This window comes from Falco rusticolus, chromosome 7 (genome assembly GCF_015220075.1).
Source record: "Falco rusticolus isolate bFalRus1 chromosome 7, bFalRus1.pri, whole genome shotgun sequence".
In the NCBI taxonomy this organism is placed as follows: domain Eukaryota; kingdom Metazoa; phylum Chordata; class Aves; order Falconiformes; family Falconidae; genus Falco; species Falco rusticolus.
This window is the reverse complement of record NC_051193.1, coordinates 996,099-1,013,257: the sequence shown is the minus strand read 5'-3', so window position 1 is coordinate 1,013,257 and position 17,159 is coordinate 996,099. Positions and strand designations below refer to the sequence as shown.

Genomic DNA, 17,159 nt, shown 5'->3' with positions numbered 1-17,159 from the left:
CTTGCATGTACTTGCGCACGTGCGCAGTCTTGCAACCATATGCATACACTTGTAGCACATGCACATGCTTGCACACACTCACACTTGCACGCACATGCAAACGTTTGCACACACCTGAACGTGCATGCTTGTGTGCACGCTTGTTCACCCTTGCACAAACATGCACGTGTTAGCATAACTTGCACAAGCTTGCACACACATACATATGCTTGAAACATACATACATACACTTGCACACTTGTGCACACTGCACACATGCTCACACATGCTTGCAAACCACTGCTCACACGCGGCAGCATACTGGGGAAGCCAGGCACCCCCAGCTCAGCTGCTGCTCTAGAGTAATTAACGACTGCGCTTGCTGTAATTACAGATTTTTCGGGGTGCAGGGGGGAAGCGCTGCCCCTCCCTCCCCTTCGGGCAGCCCCACGGCGGCAGCCGGGGCGGCGGGGGGGCCCCTCGAGGCGAAAAATGCAAGGAGGTGGCAGAACTGTCCCTTTGGAGCCTTCCCTGCGCGTGTAAGTCCCGCTGTGAGGCGGCGGCTGGTGGGGCGGAGCGGGCTGTTAACTCTGGAACCTACCGAGGGCCGCAGAGCTGCGGGCAGGGGGCGGCTCAGCCCCTCGGGCGGCCCAGCCGGGGGGCGGCTGGCGAGGGGGGCGCCGGGGCTCGGGACCAGCCCGGCAGGGGGCAGCAGTGGGCGGAGCCGGGGCACCCCGCGCCGCTGCCAGCCTCCCCTCCTGATTGGCTGCCGTTCGCTCATTATGCTAATACCTTGCGTCTCGCCGGGGCCGGCAGGCTGACGTCACCAGCCCGCTGGCGGCCGCGCGCGCGGGTGGGGGGCGCTGAGCGGAGAGGCCCGGGCCGAGCCGAGCGGGGCCGAGCGGCGCCGAGCGGGGCGGGGCGGGGCGGGGCGGGGCGGCGGGCGCCTCCCGCAGCGGCGGCGGCGGCGGCGGAGCGGGCCATGGCCGCGGCGGGCAGCGGCGTGGCGGCGGCGGCGGAGGCGGGGGCGGCGTTCAGCACCGCGAACAGCGGCCGGGTGAACGGGCTGAGCCGCCCGCCCGGCGCCATCGCCATGAAGGATCACGACGCCATCAAGCTCTTCGTGGGGCAGATCCCGCGTAACCTGGAGGAGAGCGACCTCAAGCCGCTCTTCGAGGAGTTCGGCCGCATCTACGAGCTCACCGTCCTCAAGGATCGCTTCACCGGCATGCACAAAGGTACAGGGGGCTCCATGCCTGCCCGCGGGGCACGACCAGGCAGGGCGTCCTGGGGCGGGGGGACGCCCTGAGGTGGGGCACCCGGGTGTGGGGCACCCCTGAGGCGAGGAACCCCTCGGGTGGGACGCCCTGAGGTGGAGAGTCCCAAAACAGGGGGACCCCTGAGGTGGGATGCCCTGAGGTGGTGCACTTGGGTATGGGGCACCTGTGATGTGAGGAACCCCTCAGGTGGGACACCCTGAGGTAGAGTGCTCCAAAATAGGGGTACCCCTGAGGTGAGGAACCCCTCAGGTGGGACACCCTGACGGGAGGCACCCAAATATGGGGCATCCCTGAGATGAGGTGCCACTTGAGGTGGGACACCCCTGAGGTGAAGGCACCCAGCAGGTGGGACACCCTGAGACGGGGCACCCATGATCTGGAAATACCTCTGAAGTGAAGACACCCTGAGATGGGGCTCCTTTGAGATGGGGATACCCCTGAGGTGGGGCCCCCCTGAGTTGAGATATTCCTGAGGTGGAGGCACCCTTGATCTGGAGGTGCCCATAAGGTGAGGATACCCCTGAAGTGAAGGTACCCCGAGTTGGCGGCACTCTTGAGGTGGAGGTACCCCTGAGGTGGGGCACCCTGGTATGGGGCACCTCTGAGGTGGAGGCATCCCAGTATGGCACACCTCTGAGGTGAGGGCACCCCTGAAGTGGAGGCACCCTGGTATGGGGCACCCCTGAGGCGGGGACACCCCTGTATGGAGCACCCTGGTGTGCCGCTACCCTAAGATTGGGGTACCCCTGAGGCAGTGGCACCTGAGATGGAGGTACCTCTGGGATGTGGACACCTGCCTGATATGGGAGCACCCACCTGGGGTTAGGGTGCCAGCCTGGGCTTGGGAGCTGCCGTCTGGCTTGGGGGCACCCCTGCGGCCAGAGCACCCCTGGGCTGGGAGAACCTTAATGGTGTTTAGGGCACCTGCCTGGGTTGAAGGCACCTGTCTGGCATTGGGGCACTCATGTGCGTTTTGGGCACCCCTGCAATGGAGGCACCCACCCAGGATACAGGCGCCCACTGCAGATGGGGGCACCCACCTGCCTGCCCCCCTGCCTGTGCTACGCCCCAAGTCTCTGCAACACAGCAGGACTGGGGTCGCTGCTGGCTCGGCTAGTGTCCTGTCATGGGGTGCAGAGCACCTGGCACCTCAAGCAGTGGCACACTGAGGGTCTCACGTCTGCACTGCCAAGGTCTTTGCAGAACCCCCAACCATGAGCTGGGGATCCGTGGCACCAGAGCAGGGTCAGGGCACCCAGAGTGTCACCTGGATGGGATCTCACACTCCGCATATTGTCACCAAGCCCCTGTGCCACGGGCAGCGCCCCTTTCGCAAGGATTTTCTGGGAAGATGAAACTTGGCACTTGCAGATGCCGCCACGTTGGTGCCCTTAGGCCATGGGGCAGCTGCCCAGACGCCATTGATCTCGGCACCATGGCCTTCAAAATGTCTCCAGGTACCTCTGAAGCTGCTTGTGAGCCCCAAACAATGGGATTCACACCTTGCCAGGCCCCCTTGGCACTTCCTCCAGTGTGGGCTCCAGCTGCTGTGGCCCAGATGTGTGATTTAATTGCAGACACTCCTCTAATTTGAATAGCATCCTTCTTCCTGGCAAGCCTCCAGAGCAGGATTGCTCCTGCTCCAGCCCTCCGAACTTCCTGGAACACCTGAGCACTGTCCACATTGTCGACTGCAGGGGAAAAGGGGGAAAAAAGGGAGGAAAAAAGACTGGAGAGGAGGAAGTCAATGTGATTACAGATGGTAAACACTGGAAATGGCACCAGGACTGACGTGAGCTGCTGCGCTGACCTCCCCCTTCCACCCGCAGTGGGATAATATTTAACCAGGGGAGATCTCTCCTTGCTCCGTGTGAGGGCAGATGTCCCCAACACCCTGAGGTGGGCGAGGGTCCCCATCCCTCGGTGTCCCCCCACCCCACTGCTGTGCTCCCTCTCCTCCCAGGCACACTGATTGTACTTATTAAGAGTTATTAATACTTAATCAGCTGGCGGATTTAATTGTGCCAATATTAAAAATGCATCAATGTCAATTTTATTCATTAAATATTTACTTTGTTGAAGGGAAACTGTTTTGCTGCTGTTTTAATATCACTTTCAGATGCTTTTGGATGTGACCCCAGCAAACTGGGGGGGAGCCCTCGGGGAGGGAGCAGTGCAGCAGCCGCATGGGGACCCGGGATGCTCCCATGGGAATGGGAGAGATGGAGGGGAGAGGACTGGACCCTGTTCCCTGGGCTCGCTCATCGCCGCCAGCTCCAGGCGAGTGAGCGGCTCGGCAGCGTGAGTCAGCGTGGGAAAACCTCGCCCCAGGCGTATTCCTGATTCCCGAAGCGCCGCGATGTCGGAGGAGCCAGAGCATCTTCACCACATGAGTCTCATCCCAAGGAGGATTCTTAGGGCCAGGAGAAGTGTGGCAGCAAGCAGGGATGCGTGGCCTCGAAGCCTGGAGACCACCTTCCTGGAGGGCTTCGGCTGCAGCTTTTTCCAGAGCCTGGGGCTGGAGTGCTGCTGCCTGTGTGCTGCAAGACTCGCTGCCTGCTCTTGCCTTGCTCCTTCCGTCCTTCTGCTGCTCCATCTCCCACCCTGTTTCAGGGCTGAGCTCTGGCCCTGCTGGGAGCAGCGCCCACCTAGGTGCCAGGGTGCTGGATGTCAGAGTGCCAGGGTACCAGGATGCCGGGGTGCCAGGGTGCCACTATGCTAGATGTTGGTGTGCCAGGGTGCTGGATGCCACAGTATGATGGTGCTGGATGTCAGAGTGCCAGAGTGCTGGGTACCAGGGTGCCGTGGCGCTAGATGTCAGAGCGCCAGGGTGTTGGGGTGCAGGATGCCAAGGTGTCAGGTGCCAGGGTGCCGGGATGTTGGATGTCAGGGTGCCAGGGTGCTGAGACACCCTAGTGCCATATCAGCTGTGCTGCTGGCTCTCCACATGCCCAGGGCTTTGTGGCTGTGCCGGGCTGGACACTGATCCCATCTCCCCGTCTCCGCAGGCTGTGCCTTCCTCACCTACTGCGCCCGTGACTCAGCCCTGAAGGCACAGAGCGCCCTGCATGAGCAGAAGACGCTGCCTGGGGTAAGTGACACTGGGGGGGGGGGGATGTCAGGGTGAGCTGGGGCGGGGGACGGTGACACCTGCCTGGCGCACGGGCGCAGGAGCCACTTCCAGTGGCCACAAACCAAGGCATTGATTTTCCTGCCGCCCGTGTGCTGTTGCGCTTTCTGTGGGCTCCGACCTCCCGAGCTTAACAAAGTGAAAATAAATATTTAATTATTCGCCTAAATAAAAATCAATAGGGCCGCTGGTTGGCTGGGGAAAGCGCCGGGGCCCATGAATATCAATCCCTGCCTTGGGTGCGCGGAGCTGCCAGAGGGGGATGAGGTTCACAGGGACATGGCTTCCTGAACCACACTCTCACTGGCAGTGCTGTGCATCAGTAGGTTTAAGAGTTATCAGCCCACTTTGGCAACCTAAAGGAGGTGGGGGATCATACCTTGCTGCGGGGCATGGGCTTGCCTTTGTCCCCTTCTCCACACACACACGCATGTGCGAGATGTATGGCTGCTGTAGCTGCTCACTTCTCACCCTGCACCCTGTGTCAGGGCGAGCAGAGGGGCCTGTGTGAGCACATGCTTGCACGTGGGCGTGCAGGCACATCCCTCTGCGTGGGCACACGCCTGTGTGCACCCGTCTGTGTGTGTGCGCGTGCAGCGGTGCTTGGGTGTGCATCTGCTGGGGTGCACAGCCACATCTGGGCAGGTCTCTGTGTGTGTACACCCCTGTGCTTGTGCACACACGCCTGTGCCTGTGCACAGCCAGTGCTTGTGCTCACACCTCCATGTGCACACCACCCTTCTGCTTGTGCACACCCCCTCCCTACAGCTGTGCACACCCCCGTGTGCTTGTGCACACACCCTCTGCAGCTGTGCATACTCCTGTGCTTGTACATGCGCCCCTACGCTTGTGTACACTCCCGTAGCTGTGCACACCCCTCTTTGCTTGTTTACACTGGTGTGCCTGTGTACGCCCCTGTGTGCTTTTGCACACACCCCTGTGCTTGTGCACACCCTTCTCTGCTTGTGCACACCGGTGTGTGCTTCTATACACAGCCGTGTGTGCCTGTGCACACCCCTCTCTGCTTGTGTACAGATCCTCGGCGCCTGTGCCGCCCCCGCGGCTGTGCGCACCCCCCACTCCCCGGGCCCCCCTGCCCTGCCGAGGCCCCGCCCCCGGCGCGGAGTGGGGGCGTGCCCAGGCGGGGAGGGGGCGTGTCCCCATCGCGGCCCCTCCCCTCGGCTCGGCCCGGCCCGGCTCGGCCCGGCTCGGCGGGGCTGCGGCCGCCCCTCCCCCTGCCCCGCCTCCCGCGCGCCGCTGCGCGAGCCGAGCCGAACCGGGCCGAGCCGAGCCGAACCGAGCCGAACCGAGCCGGGCCGGGCCGGGTCATGCAGCTGCCGCAGGTGCCGGCGCCCGGGCCGCGGCCGCCCGTGCTGTGGGTGCCCGCCGGGTCCAAGATCCTCTGCATCGAGGTAGGGCCCCGCCTTTGTCTGCCGCCGGCTCGGCTCGGCCCGGCACGGCCCGGCCCGCCCTGTGTGCTGGGGCATCCGCACCCGCGGGGTAGGGGTGCTGCGGGGTGCGGGCTGCCGGCACCCGCGGGGGGGGTCTGCCCCGGGGTGTTTGCCCGCGGGGATGGGGGTGGCGGCGCGGGGGCTGTACCTGCTGCCGGGGCCGGGGGGCGGGCAGGGGCGCTGGGAGCTGAGTGCGCTTGCACGCCGAGGCGGGGTGTGTGCATGCCTGGGTTGCTGCCATGGGTGTAACTGCTCCACGGGTGGGGATGGGTGGTGTTGGTCAGCGGGGTGCCCCTGCACCCAGGGGTGCTGTGTGCGAGGGTGGGTGTCAGTGAGGAGGGTGGGTCTGCACCCGGGGAGGGGAGCGGAGGGGTGTTGGTGAGGGGGGTGTGAATGCCTGCGTTGGTGAGGAGGGGGGATCTGCGCCCGGGGATGGGGTGCAGTGTGTTGGCGGGGCGGTTGTAGGTGATCAGGGTGTATTTGCACGCAGGGATGGGGTTTGTGAGCTTGTTTGTGTGCGTGTTGATGAGGAGGGTGTATCTACATCCAGGGATAGGGAGGGTGTAGGCAGCGGGTTGTTGGGTAAAAGGGTGTATCTTGCACACAGGGATGCTGTGTGTGAGTGTGGGTGTTGGTGAGGAGGGTGTATCTGCGCCCAGGAACGGTGTATGTTGTTGTTGTTGGGGATGCTGGTGAGCAGGGTGTATTTGTGGGCAGGGACAGAGTGTGTGCCTGCCTGTGTTAGTGAAGAAGGTGTATCTGCACCCAGGGATGGGTTTGTGTGTGTGTTTATTGGCCGAAGGGTGTATTTTTCCAGCCTGGGTTTGTGTGTTGGTGATGTGTGTGGTTGCAGGTGTGCAAGGGGATGTGTCTGGGGGGGTGTTGCACCCACAGATGGTGCAGGGGTGTGTGCGTGTGTGTTTGCGGGGGTACGGTTTTGCACCTGGGGTGTGCACAAGTGGGTGTTGATGGGGAGTGGTAGCACCCAGGGTGATGGATGTGCAAGTGTGTCGGTGGCTCTGTGTGTGTGTAAGCTAAAGGTGTCTTTGCACCCAGCGATTGTGTTCATGGTGATGGAGTGTGGGTGTACCTGGGCCTTGAGGGGTGGCAGTGGTGTGTGTGTGCATGTGTGCACGTGTGTGTGCACACACTGGGTGTGAGCAGGGAGCAGAGAGTGCGTGTGTGCGTACAGGTGTTGCATGGGTTCCCACACTGTGGGTGCCCGGTGCGGGAGCTGACCAGGTGTGCGCAGGGCTCAGGGGTGCGTGGGTAGTGGTGAAGATGGGGTGTGGGTGCTGCTGGGGGGGAGCCGTGGCCATCCAAGGGTGGCATCCAACATTGGGTGTCTGTGTGTCTGCAGGGCTGCTGGCAGTCCCACTGTGGGTCCCATTGCCGCAATGGGGAAACTGAGGCAAAGGGCATTGTGTCCCTGCCTGGCATGGATGTTGGCACTGGCTGTGCACCCTGGGGTGCGTGCCTGTGGTTGTGTGGGATCCACAGCTGCGGAAAGGGTGCTGTGGGCATTGTGTGAGTGTGTGGCTGTGAGTGGGTGGGTGCTCATGAGGGCTGTGGGCTCAGGGTGTGCAGGTGTAGGGGTGTCGTGTGCAGATGTACACAGGGCTGGGTTGGGGTGGATGTGTGTGGCTGCACGTGGGTGTGTAGTCATGCTGGGACAGATGTACGGTTGCGCATGGGGCTGTGTGGGTGCAAGCATGCGGCTGTGTAGGTGTACAGTTGTGCGGGGTATGCTGAGGCGAATGTGCAGGTGTGGGTGGGTGGATGTGCACGGAGGATGCTATGTGTGGGGCTGAGATTGTGCTCAAGAGGTGTGCAGGAGTGGGAGTGTGGCTGTGGGGGATGTGCAGTTGTGTGTGGGGGTGTGCTAGGATGGTAGTGCACCTGTGCAGGGTTGCACGGGGGTGTAACTGTCACCAGGTCGGCTGTGTCCCCTCTCTGTGAGTTCAACCCCAGGGCTCTGGCAGGGTGTTCTCATGATGGGAGGGTGTTCCTGTAATGGGTGGCTGCCTGTACCCAAGCACCTGTCTCCCTGCACTGGGTGCTGGCTGCCTGGGTGCCCCCAGGGTGACGTGGACACCAGGCTCCTATGGGCACCTGCTGCTCCAGCATCACCCGGTGCCTCCACCTCAGCTCACTGGATGCATGGTGGCCTGCTGGGTCCTCTGGCTGTTGGGCAGGAGGAGGAGGGGACACAGAGGAAGAAGCAAGGGCCAGAGAAGCATCCCTGTTCCCTAGGGCCAGTCCCCTGGCAGTGATTGACCCTGGGCTGGCTCTCCCCCATGCCCAGGCTGTTGCGGGGCTCTGCATTTGGGTGGGGGGCAGTGCCCGAGCAGTCAGGAGGTGGTTTAGCAACCAGCAGTGACCCCCTTGGGCTGTAGCACACCAGTGGTTTGGCCATGGGGTGCCGTAGCTGGGGCTCTGTGGGGCACCCATGGGTGACAGTGGCTGGTGGGTGCTGGGACACCCCAGACAGGGTCTCACGTGACTCTGGATGTGCCAGTGTATTCTTGGGGTGTGCGAGGATGCAGGGAAGATGAGTGGGAGTTGGGGGATGGATGGGTGGATGTGTGGGTGCTGTGGGGGTGGAGAGATGGGTGCTGTGGGAGTGGAAGGATGGGGGATGGTGGATGGTGGATGGATGGGTGTTGGGGATATGGAAGGGTGCTATGGGGCTGAGTGTTGATGGGTGAATTGGTGGGTGAGTCCTGGGGGGAGATGGGTATATGGGTGATTGTGTGGGTGTCATGGATGGGTGAACGGATGGATAGGGCCTGAGAGGTGGGCGGATGGGTGGGTAGTTGTTTGAGTATTGGGGGATCGATGGAGGGCTGCTGGGCAGTGGTGGGTGGCTGGGTGATTGTGTGGGCACAGGAGCATGGTGCAGGGGTGCTGTGGGGACAGCTGGACAGGTGGGCACAGGGGAGGTCTGGGTGCCCATGCCATCTGCCTGTGCCAGGGGAGCCAGTGCAGGGGGGCACTGAGCACCCCAGGGAGGGCACGGAGCAATGCTGGGGGTGCCAAAAACCCATTTTGGGGGTGTCCACAGGCCAGGGTGGTTTCTCCCTGGTGCGGTGCGGCAGCCCTGGGGTAGGTTAGCTGGTCCCCAAGGCCTGACATTTATAAACATCAGCCGCTCCCGGAGAATCAATACAGTTTAATAACCGGCGAGCAGAGACGGGAGACACATCAAAATGACACTCTGCGGCTCCGTAAATGTTATTCTAAATCATACTTGCTGGGTTTATTACATTAAGCATACAGCAGTGGGCATGGGAAATTTATTCCATCAAAGGCCATTGCACTAGGAAATGGGACTGGTGGGTCGGTGGAGGGGGGGGCAGCAGCTCCCCCCCCCCCCCCAAAAAAAAAATGAGGTTCCCTCCTCCTGGCCTTGGCAGGGACTTGGGGGACAGGGGGATGTTGGTTCTACGGGTCTCCATGCTGTCACAGCCTCCTGGGTTTGGGGTGAGCCAGATCCTACCCTGGTGCAGGGGATGGGGTGGATGTTTGGGGACCAGTGACATGAGGGCAACTGGGTGGCCCTGTGTCCCTTGGTGCTACCCCATAGCTCCTGGGGACTTGGTCCCCGCCCTGGACCATCCCCAGCTCTGCGCTGACATTTCTCCCTGCGTTTCCCTGGAGATGAGGTGGTTGCTGTGGAAACCTTCCTCCTCTTCTTCCTTAGCCATCCTCTTCCTCACCCTGGGGGGAGGGGGGGGGGAGGGCCTGGCGCTGCCCCCACCCAGCCCTTAAATTTGGGGACCCCCTCCAGGGGTGCACAGGGGGACCCCCGGGGTAGGGGTACACACCCACATGGGTGTGACAGCAGCACGCGTGTGTCTGGCTGTCCTTGTGCATGCTCCAGCCGTGTATGTGTGTGTGCACACCCGCCCTGTCATGCGTGACATCCTGCCGTTGCCGTGACAACCCCATTGAGCACATGGCTCAGGCTCCGCAGCATCGCGGGGGAAGCACGCTTGTTGCTGTGGAAACGGCCGTAATTGTAGCATTTTTCGGCTAAAAGAGGGGAAAAAGGAGGGGGAGAGAGGAGGAGAAATGGCTCTGTAGGGCAGCGGGCCAGGGACGTGTGCACCAGCCCAGCATGTCCTGCTGCACATGCGTGTCACACTTGCAGGTACACACAGTGGCAATGCACAGGAGGCTTAAATTGGGTGAGAATCAGGAAAAGAAGAGCAGTGGTGGTGCTGCCAGAGGGGCTGGGGCTGTCTGGGTGCTGCTGCTGCCTCTGCAGTCCTTTGCAGTCGAGGAAAGCGGGCAGGCAGCCAAGGCTGGCACCAGCAGCCCGGCGGGCACCTGCAGCACCGGGTCGGTACCCATCCCTGGGGCCATAGTGTCATCTGCCACCCGTGGCATCCCTGGTTCAGCGTGGCCACGAGCCTCAGCTATGTTCTTGCGGGTCCCTCCGCTGCTCCCCACCCTGGCTGCCTGTGCCAGCCTGTGGCCCAGTCCTGCTCTTCCCCATGGAAAGGGTTCAGGGGGGCACAGCACCGTCACTGGCCATCCACTTCCGCTTGTGTGTTGCAGATGAACCGCCCCATCCAGGTGAAGCCGGCCGACAGCGAGGGCCGAGGAGGTAGGTCCCTCCTTCCCCGGCTGCCCAGCATGGTCGGGGGGGCAGGGCCATCCGGGGGGTGATGGGGGAGATGGTGGCATCGGGGATCTGCCACAGGGAGGTTTGTTTGCAGAGAAACTTGTGAAAGGAGCTGCCTTTCCCAGTGGCATCCAAACCTGAGCACAGAGCAAACGCAATCTCTGCTCTCCCTGCTCAGCCATCTGGGGGGAATGTCCTGATGTCATGCTGAGAACATCCTGATGTCATACCATGAATGTCCTGACATCATGCCAGGCAGGGTGCCAGCCAGCTGCTCTCTGACAGGCTCTTCGTTTATCAAACAACCTAATTACCTGCCCAGAGCTGCCTGTGGGGACCCTGACAGAGTTGAGGTGTAGGAGTTGGCCATGCCTGGCCCCAGCCCCTCTCAAACAGAAACTGCCACCCCCCCAAATTCTCCGTAGGTGTTTGCAGCTCACGGGGCTGCAGCATTTCCAGGCTGAGTTGATAATTTGGGCAAAATTGCAGGAATCGGATCAAAATCCCCTGATGTTCCTGGTGCCACAAGCAAGTGCTGGGCGCGTAGGCAGGCTCGGATGTGCAGGATGCTTGCGTGGGGCTGCCCGCCCTCGGCAGGATGGCTGGGGTAGATATCCCCCCTGTTCAAAACACATTATTAAACACGCTGCAAGCTGGTCCCGGCACGTCCCAGAGGGACCTGGCAAATAAATTACCCACTTACTGAGTGTAATTGGTGAAGGATTAAAAATCGATGAGTGAGCTCAGGCGCCCGGCTCTGGCCCCCTTGCCCAGGAGGCGATGCTCGGCTGCCAAGCCCGTTCCCGCAGCCGCCTTCACTGGGAGATGGTTTATGTTTAACTAGACAACACATGAGCCCTATTCCCTTAACTAATTTTCCTGGTACCTTAACGGACAGAGCATTAATCGTCTCCTGCCATTATTTATTTATTTCCCCGGCAACGCTCTTGACAGGGCACCTTATTTTCTTTGTCAAATGCCATTAGCGCGCGGTGGGATGCGCGCGGACCGTGCAAGACAGATGCTGGTAATAATATGAAATTCTCATTATTACTCTCCCTTCTCTCGTGTTTGGGTTATTTATGTCCCCTGGGCATGGTCAGAGGCTGTGGGTTATTCTGCAAGTCAATCATGCAAAGGCAATCACCGCTGTTTTGCGGGGTCTCTTTGTTTCCCAGTCGCATCCCACATCAGTGCCAGGGAAGCTGGCTCCTCCATCCTTGGAAGAAGCCCTAGCTCCGCTCCCTGAAGCAGGAGCCGGCTCTTCTCAGCTTCACCCCTTAGCAATTTTCCTGCAGGAGAGGTTTTCTCACCCTGAGTGTTTTGTAGGATGGAGGTGATAAACCCTGCATCTTTACTGCTGGATCGGCATTGCTCCCTCCCAGGCTTGGTGTTACCTGGCTCTTTCCCCTCCATGCACTGTCTGCAAACGGGATGAGGGGAGGGGATGGTGAGTGCATCCCACTCTCTGACGGGCTTGGTTTTGCTTTTAGAAGACAGGAAGCTCTTTGTGGGCATGCTGGGGAAGCAGCAGAGTGAGGATGATGTCCGGCGCCTCTTTGAGCCCTTTGGCCAGATTGAGGAATGCACCATCCTCCGAGGGCCTGACGGAGCCAGCAAAGGTGGGCTTTGGGGAGCCAGGTGAGCACCCTGTGGGTCGCCGGGTCCCACATAGGGTGTGAGCCGCCAGCTGGGCAGCGCTGGCTCCCACAGTGGTTGAATCCAACCTCTCCCATGTCCCCTTTCTGCCCTTAGGTTGTGCCTTTGTGAAATACGGCAGCCACGCTGAGGCACAGGCTGCCATCAACAGCCTGCACGGCAGCCAAACCATGCCGGTAAGTGCCAGGCTCTTGCCCTGCTGTGTTCGACCCCATGCTGCCTGCATAATCCAATGACCAGCTAATTTGATCCTCTGTCTAATTGGATCAAAATCCTACAGACTGGCAATTTGTTGGCCAGATCACCCCAAGGTTCATCCTTGCCTGGGCGCTGAGCCCTGGAGGTGGGTGTGCAGGGCTCATTCCCTCTGTGCTGGAGAAAGGGGCTGTTTAATGTAATGCCGAAGGTCAAAATTGTGAACGAGGAGGGAAAAAGGAACAGAGGTCAGGGAGCTGCCGCTGGGGAGAAAAAACAGCTATAATTAAACCTTGTATTGATCGCTGGTTGCTGCTGCCAAGCCGGGCACCATCCCCGGGGCCAAGGATGCTGCGGCTGCTGCGAGCCAGCGGGTCCCTCTCTGGAATGGGGAGACATTTCAGCGGCATTGCCAGGGTCCCACCATTGGCCCCATCTTCCCCCCATCTCAGGGTGCCTCGTCCAGCCTGGTGGTGAAGTTTGCGGACACAGATAAGGAGAGGACCCTGCGGCGGATGCATCAGATGGCAGGACAGCTGGGCATCTTCAACCCCATGACCATTCAGTTTGGCGCCTACGGGGCCTATACGCAAGCGGTAGGAGCTGGCGCTGGCCGGGACCTGGGGGTTCAGGGGAGCCCTGGGCGTGAGGAGCTCTGTTCTTGCCTGTGAAAGCCTGTGTGGGATTGTACCGGTGCCAGTGGGTACGGATGCCCATCAGGGTTGGTGTATCCCCATTTAGGAGCACAACAGAGGGCTTCACCCCCTCCCCAGGTGAGGGTGGCATGGCTGTAGGGTGCAGCAGTACCGTATATCACCCTTTTTAGTGTCACCTAGATGACCTCCTGTCCCTGGGTCCAGCAGTGGGTGGGTGGCATTTATCCTTCCGAGCCCCTATGCGTGGATGCAGAGGGGGGAATGCTAATTTATCCTGCCCTGCTCCCCTCTTCTCTTTGCCTCTCGCTCGCTTTCCCCTATTCCTCCCTTTCTTTCGTTAAGATCATGCAGCAGCAGGCGGCCCTGATGGCAGCTGCGCAGGGGACCTGCCTGAACCCCATGGCTGCCATTGCCGCTGCCCAGATGCAGCAGATGGCTGCCTTCAATGTCAGTGGGCTGGTGGCTGCCCCCCTCACCCCCTCTTCAGGTACGACCCCCCTCTGTTTGCCCTCCATCCTGCTCAGCATCCTCAGAGGGGGCTGCCAGCACTGATGCCTCCTTCACTAGGTACAAGCACGCCCCCCGGCATCAGCACGGCACCCGTGCCCAGCATCGCCACGCCGATCGGGGTGAATGGCTTCAGCCCACTGCCACCGCAGACCAACGGGCAGCCCACCTCGGAGACCATCTACACCAATGGCATCCACCCCTACCCAGGTAACCCTCCCTGCATCTGCCCGTGCTCTCTGCCACGTTCCCCCAGGGCTGGGGACACTTGCTTGGCTCGTGCGGCAGGTGCCGGGGGTGCTTCCTGCCTCGGGAATGCGCTGGATGAACCAGCCGTGCACTGATCCCCACCGAAATCCCTCCTCCCGTGGCAGCGCCGCTTTTGTGAGCAGTGTGATGCTCCTGCCTTCTGTGAGACGGCAGGGAGCAGCCCTGCCCCTCCGCGGCAGTGCCCGACTGAGAGCCTCTCTTGTGGGAGCCGCTGGTCCCTGTGTTTCTCTTGCTTATTCTCTCTTCCTTCTCCTTTTCTTTTCCCAGCTCAAAGCCCCACCGTGGCAGATCCCCTCCAGCAAGCCTACGCAGGCATGCAGCACTATGCAGGTCTCAAACTTTGCTTTGCTCTTCTCCTCTCTCTCCCCTCTTTGCTTCTCACCCTTATTTTTGGGGGGTGAACGTTACCCTGGGGTTGAACCACAGGATTGGAGCGATGTGCTTGGGCACAAATTAATGTGGTGAGCACAGGGTGCCGTACCCTGCCAGGAGCTGCGGGGCAGCGATGGGAGTGACGCTGATGCAGAGCGCCATCCCCTCGTCCCCAGTGACACAGATGCATTCCCCAAATGGCCCTCTGTGCAAATTTTGGATGGAGGAAAGTGAGTTTTAATGCCCACGGGGCTGAAATAACTCCATGGGGGAGAGCTGGCGGTGGTACCTAGGAGAGGGGGCAAGGTTTGGGCAGTGATGGAGAGCCTGCTCCATGCTGGATCCTGCCGACACACCAGCCTGCTGGTAGAGATGGCCATGGAGGCACCAAGACATCAAAAATCCTTGGATGTTTGTCATGTGGCCGAATCTGATGGCCAAGGAGATGGGCTGCAGAGAGAAGGGAGTCAAGCATCTGTTGGATGTACATCAAGCCTGGCAGTCATTTAATAATGAGCACTAACAGCAATTTTCAGATTTGACAGAAAATCAAGTTTCGGACCCCAAATTGTTGAGTTTTTTCAGCCAAAAGTGCTTGATTTCCTCAACCTTGAGGCCGTATTACTGCTGCCACCAACGTCGCTCCTGGGAGAGCCATTCCTATATCCCTGGTGTGCAGCGAGGCTGGGGCCATGCTGGCAGGGGTGGGAAGGGCAGAGCCAGCAGCCCTGGGGGAGGAGAGGCACCTCCATCAAGGGTGGCAGCAAGGGACATCCCTGTCCCCAGCCCTTCGTGGGGCTGGGGCAGGCACCAGGGTCTCAGCTCTGTGTTTCTCTCTCCCAGCAGCGTATCCCACTGCCTACGCACCCATCAGCCAAGCCTTTCCCCAGCAAGCGCCATCATCCCGCAGCAGCAGCGAGAAGGTGAGGGGTTGTGGGGGCACCCTGCCATGATGGGGCCGGTGACTCCTTGCTCCCCCCTCAGGGGTGACCCCCTACCTCATGGCTGATGTGTGGCTGTCCTTTGTGTGTCACCCAGGTCCTGAAGGCTGTAACCTGTTTATTTATCACCTGCCCCAGGAGTTCGGGGATGCGGAGCTCACGCAGATGTTCTTGCCTTTCGGCAATGTCATCTCTGCCAAAGTCTTTGTGGACCGTGCCACCAACCAGAGTAAATGCTTTGGTAAGTCCCGGTGTGCGGCTCCCCCTGATGTCCCAGCTCAGAGGTCCAGCTCTCGCCAGTCCCCAGCTCAGGGGTCCTGCTCTCCTCGACATCCTGGCTCAGGGGTCCTCCTGTCCTCGACATCCCAGCTCTCCCCAGTCTCCATGTTGGGGGTCTGGCTCTCCCTGGTCTCTGGCTTGGAGGTCCAGGTCTCCCTGATGTTCCAGCTCAGGCATCCGTCTCTCCCTGACGTTCCAGCCTGGGGCTCTGCCTCTCCCCAGCATCCCCACTTCAAGGGTCCGGCTCTCCCCAGTGCCCCAGCTCAGGGGTCCAGCTCAGGCAGCACTGACAGGTGACTGAAGCCACGTGGTGGCTGGAGCAACACGGCTGTCTGTCCCAAAGCCAAAGGGCCAGTTTTTGTCCCGCACCATGCCAGGGCAGAAGGATGTGTCCTCCTGCCGTCCCCTCTTACGCTGTCCCCTGTGTCCTTAGCCCAGCACACCACTTGCCACTGCCATGTCTGCTCTGCTGATGTGGCTGAGTGCCACCACTGCCACCTGTATGTTCTGGTGTGCAGACCTGTCACCCTGGTGTCCCCACCCTGGTACCTCCACAGGACTGCAGACCTTGGTGTCCCTGTAGACCCTGTCACTCCAGTGTCTTTGGAGGCCCCATCACCTCAGTGCTGCTGCAGACCCTGTCACCCTGGTGTCCTGTGAGCCCATGCATCCCATCCTGGTGTCCCCACAGACCTGTTCACCTTGGTGTCCCCGCATTCCCCATCACTTCGATAGACCCTGTCACCCCAGTGATCCTGCAAATCCCATCACCTTAGTGCCTCTGCAGACCACTCTCGTGTCCCTGTGGACCCTCTTACGCTGGTCTCCACAGACCCTGTCACCTCCATGTCCCTGCAGACCTTGGCGTCCCCAAAGATGCCATCAGCTCATCACCCAGTCCCCTGCAATCTGGGGCTGCGCTGTTACCCCACAGTGCCCCTCTCCCAGCACCCCAGAACTGGGGCTCCACCGGAGGCTGCGCGCAGGAGCATCCTGTGGGATTTCAGCGCCTCGGTTGAAGTAAAGCGGTAACTTGTGGTGTGACGAACTCCTCTGACGCCTCGTCCCTTACCCCCAGGTTTTGTCAGTTTTGACAATCCGACAAGCGCTCAGGCGGCCATTCAGGCCATGAATGGCTTCCAGATCGGCATGAAGAGGCTAAAAGTCCAGCTAAAGCGGCCAAAAGATGCCAACAGACCCTACTGACCCCTGCTCACCCTGCCCCTACGGAGAGGTAAGGGGCTGCGGGGGGGCTGGCCCTGCAGCACCCCATTGCGATGCTCCAGGGGACCTGGCAGTGGGGCTTGGCTCACCTAGAGCATCGCGGGTGCCGTGTTTGCTCCACGAAAGTCCTTGTGTGCGTGCCGGGGCGTCTCTGCACCAGGGACTGTCTGTGCGTGTGTTTCAAACTCAGAATTGGCACCCCCTCTCCATCCCTCATCCCTCGGTCCTTCCTTCCCGCCATCCCCCAGGACACAGACTAATGGCCTCTTTGCTGTTTTGCAGGTCGGGCGTCCCGCGGTGTCTGACGACTTTCCCCTTCCCCAAGTGCAGTATCCAAACCTGTAACTCTCTTTCTTTGCAACACATCCCGGAGGAGGAGGAAGAGGAGGAAGTAGAGGAGGAGGTGATGGAGAAAACGGCGAAGAAGAGAGCCATTCTGGTCGTAGCTTTTCTTTTCTTTTTTGATTTTTTTCCCAAACCGGTCTTGTTTGTTACTTAACGGGAACAAGAGAGTGAGGAAGACAAGGAAGGAGGAGAGCAATGCGGCGTCGGGGCTGAGATTTGCTGCTGGCCGCTCGCCGGGACT

At 60.6% G+C, this 17,159-nt stretch overlaps 1 protein-coding gene across 1 annotated transcript; it reads left to right on the top strand.

Moving 5' to 3' along the window:
* The first annotated feature begins 924 nt into the window (after window positions 1–924).
* CELF6 (CUGBP Elav-like family member 6) lies at window positions 925–16,997 on the top strand. The gene is given in 14 exon segments (XM_037394723.1): window positions 925–1,217; window positions 4,268–4,350; window positions 10,404–10,452; window positions 11,964–12,092; window positions 12,226–12,305; window positions 12,777–12,920; window positions 13,323–13,467; window positions 13,548–13,697; window positions 14,025–14,087; window positions 14,973–15,020; window positions 15,023–15,052; window positions 15,168–15,311; window positions 16,428–16,583; window positions 16,856–16,997. Coding segments are annotated over 13 exon segments (1,449 nt in total). The 5' UTR covers window positions 925–961; the 3' UTR covers window positions 16,556–16,583; window positions 16,856–16,997.
* Window positions 16,998–17,159: the final 162 nt, after the last annotated feature.